At 58.9% G+C, this 10,073-nt stretch overlaps 1 protein-coding gene across 1 annotated transcript; it reads left to right on the forward strand.

The window, feature by feature from the left end:
- The first annotated feature begins 747 nt into the window (after positions 1-747).
- LOC128818641 (fibromodulin) lies at positions 748-8,134 on the forward strand. Its single transcript, XM_053998175.1, has 3 exons — positions 748-974; positions 4,383-5,393; positions 7,294-8,134. The coding sequence occupies exons 2-3, from the start codon at positions 4,397-4,399 to the stop codon at positions 7,443-7,445; spliced, it is 1,149 nt and encodes a 382-aa protein (XP_053854150.1). The 5' UTR covers positions 748-974; positions 4,383-4,396; the 3' UTR covers positions 7,446-8,134.
- The last annotated feature ends 1,939 nt before the right edge of the window (positions 8,135-10,073 follow it).

Raw genomic sequence — 10,073 nt, forward strand, 5'->3', positions numbered from 1 at the left:
TGAGATCCCAAATCCTGGTGGGATGGATGAGATCCCAAATACTCAGGGATGGATGAGATCCTAAATACCCGGGGATGGATGAGACCCCAGATCCCAGGGAATGGATGAGATCCCAAATCCTGGGTGGTGGATGAGATCCAGATCCTGGGGAATGGATGAGGCCCCCGGTTCTGGGGGATGGATGACACCCCCCAATACCAGCAGGATGGATGAAACCCCAAATCCTGGTGGGATGGATGAGACCCCCCCAGTCCCATGTGGATTTTCCCAGCCTGCAGAAATGCCAGCTTGGCAACCCCGCGCTGCCAAACTCGAAGACAAATTCCCGCTGTCACAGTGGCCCCTTTGGTAGGGAATTTATTTACTTTGGATGCTGCCGCCTTATCGTTCATGGAAATGTTTATCCCAAATATTTAACGGCAGCACTGCACAAACTGAGCCTTCCTGGGGAGCACCCGGAGCAGGGCCCACGTCTCCCCTCCCGGTAGTGTAAAAATTCAGGGTAATTCCTTGTTTTTCCCCAAAATCCCACCCTCAGCACCCTCAAAACCCAATATTCCCTCATCTGGCCAGCGGCCTCCTCACGGCTCCCTGATGAGAAACGCAGGAGAGCCCTGAAAAACATCATCCCAACCCCGCTAAGTCGTTAAACAGAGGGAGCCTGGAAAGTGCCAACACTCCTGAGAGAAAAGACGGGAGAGAGAGAGAGAAGAGGGAGAGGAGGGAGAGGGAGGAAAGAAATCGCAGGTTATTTATAACGCCAGGCAGCACCAGGGGCTCTCCAGTCTCTCCTGCAAAGCTGCGGCTGGGAGGTCACTCCCCGAAATCCCTGCCGAGCCCGTGCCCTGCCAGCGCAATATTTGCTCCGGGATCTGGGGCGGGCGCCCGGCGCTGCGGCTCGGGAGCCACCCTCCCATGCTGCCGGTGCCACGGCACAGCCCGGAGCCGCCTTTGCACAGGAGGAGCGCAGCTCGGTGAGTCCAGCTCGGCGGTTTTTAGGCAGTTTTTTTATTATTATTATTTTTATTTATTTGGGTGGTTTTGTTGTTTTTTTTTTTTTTTTTTTTGGAAGCCTGATTTCCATCCCCGCGCCTCGGCGCGGCGGGAAGCGCGGGGCAGCACCAAGGGTGGCACAGCTGGAGAGACGGAGCTGCTGGAGAGGCACTTCCCCTCCTGCCCACTTCTCCCGGTGCCCATCTGCCTTCCCACCCACTTCTCCCGGTGCCCACCTCTCCTGCTGCCCGATTCTCCCGCTGCTTCTCTCTCCTGCCCACTTTTCCTGATGCCATCTCCCTTCCCACCCACTTCTCCCGCTGCTCCTCTCCTCCTGCCCACTTCTTTCGATGCCCCTCTCCCCTCCTGCCCACTTCTCTCGATGCCCCTCTCCCCTCCTGCCCACTTCTCCTGCTGCCCCTCTCCCTTCCTACCCATTTTCCTGGTGCCCCTCTCCCCTCCTGCCCACTTTTCCTGACGTCCGCCTCCCTCCCCTCTTTTCCTACTGCCCCTCTGCCATCCCACCCCTCTCCCCATCCCACCTCCCCTCCCGCCCCTCTGCCACCTCCATGCCCACTTATCTGGGATCTGGACACCCACCCAGGCTGGGCAGTGCCCCCCATCCCATCCCATCCCATGGATCCCATCCCATCCCATCCCATCCCATCCCCTCCCATCCCATCCCATGGATCCCATCCCATCCCATCCCATTCCATCCCATCCCATCCCATCCCATGGATCCCATCCCATCCCATCCCATCCCATCCCAGGGTTCCGTGCCCGGCACAGCAGCGCTGCCGTGACCCCACGGATGGCCCCAAATCCTTGGAATGAGGAGCTGACCCCATTGCACCCCCTGGCACGGCACAGGGACACCAGGAGGGGACGGGGACCTCAGGGCCAGATCCCACCCCAAACCCAGGGGTGAACCCCCAGGGAGGGGAGGAGAACCCCACAAACAACGAGGGGACAGCGGGGGGTGCTGGGGACAGATTTTGGGGTCACCAGAGGGTTGAAGGGGGGCACTGGGAAAGGTGGGGGGGGACACCAGGGATGGGTTCTGATCCCAGGGATGGGGGATTTTCCCCAAAGATGGGGGGTTTGCCCCCTGAAATGGGGTTTTTGCCCCCCCCACATATGGGGTTTTGCCTCCAAAGATGGGGTTTTGCCCCCAGAGATTGGGATTTGCCCTCAGCGATGGGGATATTCCCCCTAAGAATGGGATTTTTTTCCTCCAGGGATGGAGTTCTGCCCCCAGCTATAGGGTTATTCCTCCAGGTATAGGGTTTTGCCCCCAGGAATGAGGTTTTTGCCCCCAGGGATGGGGTTCTTGCCCCTCCCGGGGATGGGGTTTTTCCTCCAGGGATGGGGTTTTGCCCCAAAGGGGCCCCCAAGAAGAGGCTGCCAAGAGGGTGGAGAAGCTGCAGGCTCTGGTATGAGAGCAGGCACAGAGCCCTGGAGCAGCAGCAGGAGGAGGAGGAGGAGGAGAAACTCCTCTGCCCCTGCCAAGCTCCCCGTGGCACTCAGCATCCCTCAGGATCCCGTCCCGAGCACACGGAGCGGGGAGCAGGGAAAAAAGGACAAACCCGGGCCTTGCCAAGCCTGCCTCAATCCCCCTTTTTTTCCCGTGCCAGGGTGGCAGGGCAGGGCACTCTGTGCCCTCTGTGCGTGCCAGGCCGGGCGTCCCCTCCCCTGCTGCAGGTTGGGGACACGGCCAGGGGTCGCCAGGTGACCTCAGGGCCACCCGTGGCATGGCAAAAAAGGGGACACTGGTCCCTGCTGTCCCTGCTGTCCCTGCTGTCCCTACTGGTCCCTACTGGTCCCTGCTGGTCCCTACTGGTCCCTGCTGTCCCTGCTGTCCCTGCTGTCCCCTGCTGTCCCCTACTGGTCCCTACTGGTCCTTGCTGGTCCCTGCTGGTCCCTGCTGTCCCTGCTGTCCCTGCTGTCCCTTACTGGTCCCTGCTGTCCCTGCTGTCCCTGTTGTCCCTACTGGTCCCTGCTGTCCCTGCTGTCCCTTACTGGTCCCTGCTGTCCCCTGCTGTCCCTGCTGTCCCTTGCCGGTCCCTGCCGGAGCAGAGCTGGCAGTGACCCCCTCCCAGCCACGTAGGATCCTCTCCCGCTCCCAGCAGCGAAATTCCTGGAGGGATTTCAACCTGCCTGGCTGCAGGAACACCCCGTGCGCTCATTTATCCCGGGATGAGGAGGGAGGATGACTCCAGAGCCGAATCCTCCCGCTGCAGCCCCACCTGGGCATGGCAGGAGGCGGCCACGGGGATCAGGGATGGGTTTGCCTCATTCCCTGCTCTCCTCTGGATCCAGCACCGGGTGTTGTCCCCTCTCCCTGGTCACAGCGAGGGTGCTGCCCCTTCTCGTGCCTGGGGAAATGGGAGCTTGGAAGAGGTTTCAGCTCCAAAATCAGGCAGAATTTGTTTACCAGGATCTGCATCCTGCGTTTCTGTGGGGGAAGGGAGAGCTGGAAGAAACCCACAGCGATTCCTGTCACCAGCGAGCGGAGCATAAATAGCTCCTTCAAAAGACGCCTCGAGCTCCTTCAAAAGGCTCCTCGAGCTCCCAAAATCACCCTGATCTGGCAGCTTCCCCTCTCAGCCAGAGAATTCAAATCCCTTCTCCAAGGGGATCCAAATTCCTTCTCCTCCCTCCCACGCAGAGCCAACCCCGGGCACCTCGTGTGACCTCGCACAAATCCGCGTGTCCCCAGAAACTGGAACAGAATTAGCCAGAAATCAGGATCTCACAAGCAAATCTCCACTGGGGTGGAGGTTTCTCCCAAATCTCCACTGGGATGGAGATTCCTCCCAGATCTCCACTGGTTTGTTCCAAATCTCCACCAGGAATGGAGGCTCCTCCCAGATCCCCACTGGGAGGGAGTTTTTTTCCCAAATCCCCACTGGGAGGGAGTTTTTTTTCCCAAATCTCCCACTGGTTTCCCCCCAAATCTCCACCGAGGACTAAGGTTCCTCCCAAATCTACTCCAGGGTGGGAGGTTCCTTCCAAATCTCCACTGGGATGGAGATTCCTCCCAGATCTCCACTGGTTCCTCCCAAATCTCCTCCAGGGATGGAGGTTCCCCCCCAAGTTCCCACTGGGAAGGAGATTCCTCCCAAATCTCCACTGGTTTCTCCCAGATCTCCACCAGTGAGGGAGGTTTTTTTTCACAAATCTCCCCCGGTTCCTCCCAAATCTCCACCGGGCTGGAATTTTCTCCAGGGTGAAAAGGGGGAAGATCACATAACCCCACACAGGGGAAGTGTCCACAGACGGGGATTTTTGGGTAGGATTCCCTCATCTCCTGCCTCTCCAGCTCTGCCACCCCCTCCAGCTCTGCCTGCCTCCCCGGCTCATCCTCCCACGGCTTTGTCCCCTCGCAGGTCCCTCCAGCGCCATGCCTTGGGCCACCACCCTCATCCTCATCCTGGCCGGGCTCTGCGGGTCCTCCCTGGGCCAGTACAACGAGGAGGAGGACCTGGCGTGGCTCCAGTACTACCTGCGGCAGTCCCGCGTCTCCTCCTACAACTACGTGCCCTACTACGAGGAGGAGAGCCCCGCGTACGCCTACTCCTACCCCTCTGCCACCGACACCGAGCCCGAGCCCGAGCCGGAGCCGCAGCAAGCCGCGCCCTGGCGGTGTCCCCAAGAGTGTGACTGTCCCCCCAACTTCTCCTCGGCCATGTATTGCGACACCCGCAACCTGCGGTACCTGCCGTTCGTGCCGTCGCGGATGAAGTACGTTTATTTCCAGAACAATCTGATCACCTCCGTCCAGGAGGGAGCCTTCGACAACGCCACGGAGCTGGAGTGGCTGGCGCTGCACAACAACCAGATCAGCAGCGAGAAGATGGGGAGAAGGGTTTTTGGGAAGCTGCAGCGCCTGGAGAGGCTCTACATGAACAACAACAACCTGACCAGGCTGCCCAGCCCCCTGCCGCGCTCGCTGCGCGAGCTCCACCTCTCCTACAACCAGATCTCCAAGGTGCCTTCCAACGCTCTGGAGGGGCTGGAGAACCTCACGGCGCTGTACCTCAGCCACAACTTCATCTTCGAGATGGGCGCGTCCCTCAAGGGGCTCAAGTCGTTGATCCTGGCCGACCTGAGCTACAACAACCTCAGGAAGGTTCCCGACGGGCTGCCCGCGTCCCTGGAGCAGCTCTACCTGGAGTACAACTACATCAACGCCATCCCCGACGATTATTTCCAGGTGTCCCCCAGGCTGCTCTACGTGAGGATGTCCCACAACAGCCTGACCAACCAAGGGCTCTCCAGCAACACCTTCAACAGCAGCAGCATCCTGGAGCTGGACCTCTCCTACAACCGGCTGCAGAAGATCCCGCGGGTCAACACCAACCTGGAGAACCTCTACCTGCAGGGGAACCAGATCAACGGTGAGCAGGGGCGTGGGAATGGGAACTGGGATGGGAAATGGGGATGGGAATGGGAAATGGGAATAGGAATGGGAAATGGGGATGGGAATTGGAAATGGGAATAGGAATGGGAAATGGGGATGGGAATTGGAAATGGGAATAGGAATGGGAATAGGAATGGGAAATGGGGATGGGAATGGGAAATGGGAATAGGAATGGGAAATGGGAATGGGAATTGGAAATGGGAATAGGAATGGGAAATGGGGATGGGAATTGGGATGGGAATGGGAATGGGAAATGGGGATGGGAATTGGGATGGGAATGGGAAGGTGTCAGTGCAGCCATCAGCTGTTGCAGGGAAAACACAGAACCCCGCAGCGGGGAGCTGCCAGCAGCACAGACACGGGAACAGATTCCCAAATGTTTGCTTTCCAAAGCGGAGCTGCCGCCGTCTGCCCACAAACGCCGCGGAGCCACCGCCGGCTCCGCCCCCTCCTCCTCCTCCTCCTCCTCCTCCTCCTCCTCTGCGGGTCCTGCTGACCTTCACAGCACCCCCAGGATCGGGGATGCGGCCCCAGGAGCGCGGCCCCAACCCCTTTGGAGCACCCAGACCGCGGTCCTGCCCCTCCGCCCCACCGAGGCTCCCCTCTGTGGGTGCAGCCCCCAAATCCCCAAATCCCAGCGTGCCCCCCCCGCAGCATCCCGCTGCCTTTTCCAGCAGCAGCCCGGCCTGGAGCTCTGCTGCCCTCTAGGCTCAAATCCTGCACGGAAAAAAAAAAAAAAAAAACAAACCCAAAAATGTATTTTGGAGTTTGTTCCATCTCCCGCTTCCAAACGCAGCCTGGGCTGGGCTGGGCTGGAATTTCCCTGCCTGGCGCTGGCAGCAGAGGAGCGCAGAGGGGACGGCTGGGATGGGGACAGGGACATCCCCGCTCCTGGACACGCTGCCCGAGGGTCCCGCGGTGGCCAGAGGGGTCAGGGGATGGAGGCTGCAGCACAGGAAGCCTCCAAAAGAGGCTGGAAAGGAAAACCCTGATGGAAAGCAGCGTTTTCCACCCGACTCCACCCTCCGAGCGCTCCATCCCGGCTGGGCAGGGAAGATTCCAAACCCTCCTGCTCCTCCTGGCTGCGGCCAGGAGCACCAGGAACCCTTTTAGCTCGAGGGGTTGAGTCCAAATCCGCAGGAAAAATCAGCGAATTTGGGCTGCTCCTACATTTTTTCCCCCTGCCCGCCTCAACACAAAGCAGCTCTCAGAGGTCGATCCCCCAGGACAGAGAATTTCTCACTAAAAATCAGCCCTTGGGGGAAGGATGGGGGGGATTCAGCTCCAGTGATGCCTTGAGAAGGCTGAGCTAGAGCAGAGGCTGGACAGGGCTAAGGAATAAAGCAGGGATTTATTCAAAGGATCTCCTCAATGGACCCACCTTGGGCAGCACAAGAGCCCAGCCAGGGCTGCACCCGAGATGAACCAAAATGGTCCCAAAATGAACCCAAAATGGTCCCAAAATGAACCCAAGACGGACCCAAATGGCCAAAAAATGAACCCAAGAGGGACCCAAAATGGTCCCAAGATGGACCCAAATGGTCACAAAATGCACAATCGGTCACGGGGTCTCTGACTTTTATAAGTTCTGGTCCATTTGCATCTTGGAGTTAATTGTCCAGTTGCAGCTTTAGGTTATGAAATCACATCCTGCTTGTTTTTCCTCTCTTCAGCCCATGTTGTTTATGATCTTGGGCCTGAGATTTGGATCATTTGAAATTCGGCTCGTAGAGCAGGAATTGTTTTGTCTCCCTACCCTGTGAACAGAGCTCACCATCCCATAACACGAAGCCCAGCCCCACACACTAAAGCAGCACAGAAGCTGAAAACCACAAAACCTAAACGCTGAAGGCCTCACCATCTCCTCTCCTCCCCAGAGTTCTCCATCAGCAGTTTCTGCTCCGTGGTGGATGTCATGAACTACTCCCGGCTCCAGGTGCTGCGGCTCGACGGCAACGAGATCAAGCGCAACGCGGTGCCCCCGGACGCGCCGCTGTGCCTGCGCCGGGCCACCGTCATCGAGATCTGAGCCACCCTCAGGACTTGTGTCCCCCGCTCCCAGGGACTCCCCTCGTTCCCCCTTTTTCCATCCGACTCGGCTTCGCGGCAGCGCCACCGCAGCGTGCTCCCGGTTTTCCCGAAATTCTCGCTTTTCCCACTCAGATCCCAGCTCCGAGCCCGCCGCGGCCACCCCGCAGAGCGCCGTGCCCGCTGTCACCTCCTGCCCCAGGCTGGGGTGGGGCACAGCAGGGGTGGGGCTCATCCCGCCTTGGAAAACGGCGAAATCCCAAAGCCGATCCCAAAACCGGCTCTGAACCCCCTGGACGGAGCACCCGAGGGGTTGGGAGCTGCAGGAGTGAAGGGTTAAAGACCTCCAGGATGGAGGGGGTCCCTCAGTGCGGGGTGAGGAGGAGCAAATCCATCCCTTCCCTTCCTTTTCCCCCCTTTTCCACCAGCCTGCTCCAGAATTAACGGAGAGAAACCCTAAAGGAGAGAAACCCGCCCTGGGCTCAGAGGGAAACCCCCCGAGGAACAGGCTGGGCATGGGAAGGTCCCAAATCTTCCACGCAAACCCCTGGATCAGGGCAGGATGGGGAAAATCCTGGTGCTGTCACCCCTCCCCGGAGCTGTCACCCCTGGTGGTGTCACCCCCAGCTGCCCCTCCCTGAGCTCAGGCCCCCGGGCTATCCCAATTAAAACCCTAAAACTAATCACAGAGCCACGTTGGAATTCCCTAAAAATCCCAAATTCCCCAGCTCAGCCCCTCGGGTGGCTGAGTTTGAGGACCAAGGGGCAGCTGAGCTTTGGGGGTGACCTGTCCAGGGGGTCACCCCGGCCCTCCGCGTTGTTCCTGCATGCAAAAATCATTAAAAAAAAAAAAAACAAAACAAAAATCCCATATTTTCACCAGCATGAACTGTAAACCCCAAACCCATCAATAAAACCCTTCCGGAACGTGCAGCCAGCGCCGTCCCAGCCTCTGCTCCTCTCCGGGATGATTTTCCAGCCATAATCCAGGCTGGAATTGCCGTCTAGCGGCTGGCCCGGGCATGGCACGGAGCTTTCCCCGGGAGCTGCCGCTCCACCGCATTTCCCGGTGAAACAGGGGAAAATATCCATGGAAAAGGCTCAGATGGAGTGGGAGGGATGGAGGCACCACTGGGTTTTTTTGTTTGTTTTTTTTTTTTTTCTGGCCCCTCAAGCTTCGGTGCTGAGGATTTTTAACAGCTGGGCTGGGGGATGGTTAAAATATAAAGGAAAAAAAAATGGAATTTCACACGGAGGGGAGCAGAAAGTGCCATGTCCCAGGCTGGGAGCAGCCAGGGAAGCAGAGCCTGCAGGATTCTGTGGGATGCAGGAGTTGGGGTTCCAAAAAATCCCAATCCCTGGTCGGGGGCAGCCCCAAAGCTCCAGCCAAGGCTCGTGGAGAAGCCAGGCAGGAGATCCCATCCAATCCTTTGGGACACCCCTTTCCCCATGCCAGGGTGGCACAGGGACATCCACACCCTCATCACGGCCTCATCCCGACATCCCAAACCCCATCCCAGAGATCCAAATCCTCCCTGAGGCACCGGGATGGGGTGCAGGATTTGGGATTCCAACAAAACCCCAACCCCTGGCTGGGACCAGCCCCCAGCTCCAGCCGGGAGCCCCAGGCAGGAGATCCCATCCAATCCTTTGGGACACCCCTTTCCCCATCCCAGGGTGGCACAGGGACATCCACACCCTCATCACACCCCACTATCCCAAAATATCCCAGAGATCCCAACCGCCCTGCAGGCACCAGGAGGGGATGCAGGATTGGGGAGGTTCTAGGGAGCCCCAATCCCATAATTTCAGAGAGATCCTGGAAGGACGGTCCAGATGGAACAAAAAAAGGGGTTGGGGAGGTTTTAGGGAGCCCCAATCCCATAATTTCAGAGGGATCTGAGAGGACAGTCCAGATGGAACAAAAAAAGGGGTTGGGGAGGTTTTAGGGAGCCTCAATCCCATAATTTCAGAGAGATCCTGGAAAGACGGTCCAGATGGAACAAGCAAAGGGGTTGGGAAGATTCTGGGGAGCCTCAATCCCATAATTTCAGAGGGATCTGAGAGACCGGTCCGGATGGAACAACCAAAGGGGTTGGGGAGGTTTTAGGGAGCCTCAATCCCATCATTTCAGAGGGATCTGGGAAAGGAACAAACAAAAAACCCCGGAGCCGCTCCAAAGCTCCTCCAGCAGCTGCTGGCTCCAGGCAGGGCCGGGGATTCCTGATTCCCACCAGCTGGGGGGAAGGGGAGGGGGCACCCCCCCCTGCCCCGCTTCCCCCCTCCCCAAAATCCCGGGACAGCCCCCATTGGTCCCACAGGCGCCCAATCTCTGCCCTGTTGTGGTGGGAACAGCGGGGAACGGGGGCTGGGCTCCCCCTCCTCATCCCTTCCTCCTCCTCCTCCTCCTGCTGCTGCTGCCGGGAGGAGCTGCGGGGTCCGGGGGGCCCCTGGACCCCACCGGGAAGGAGGAGGAGGAGGAGGAGGAGGAGGAGGGGGGCGTGCAGGGCTTTGTCCAGACCCACAGAGCAGGAAAAAGGAGTGGGAAACCCCAAACCAACCCGAACCAACCCCCCTGGAGGCTGCAGGGGGTTTGGGGGCGCTGCTGCAGGGGGGAGCCCCCCAAAAT

The sequence above is a fragment of the Vidua macroura genome, chromosome 24 (genome assembly GCF_024509145.1).
Source record: "Vidua macroura isolate BioBank_ID:100142 chromosome 24, ASM2450914v1, whole genome shotgun sequence".
In the NCBI taxonomy this organism is placed as follows: Eukaryota; Metazoa; Chordata; class Aves; order Passeriformes; family Viduidae; genus Vidua; species Vidua macroura.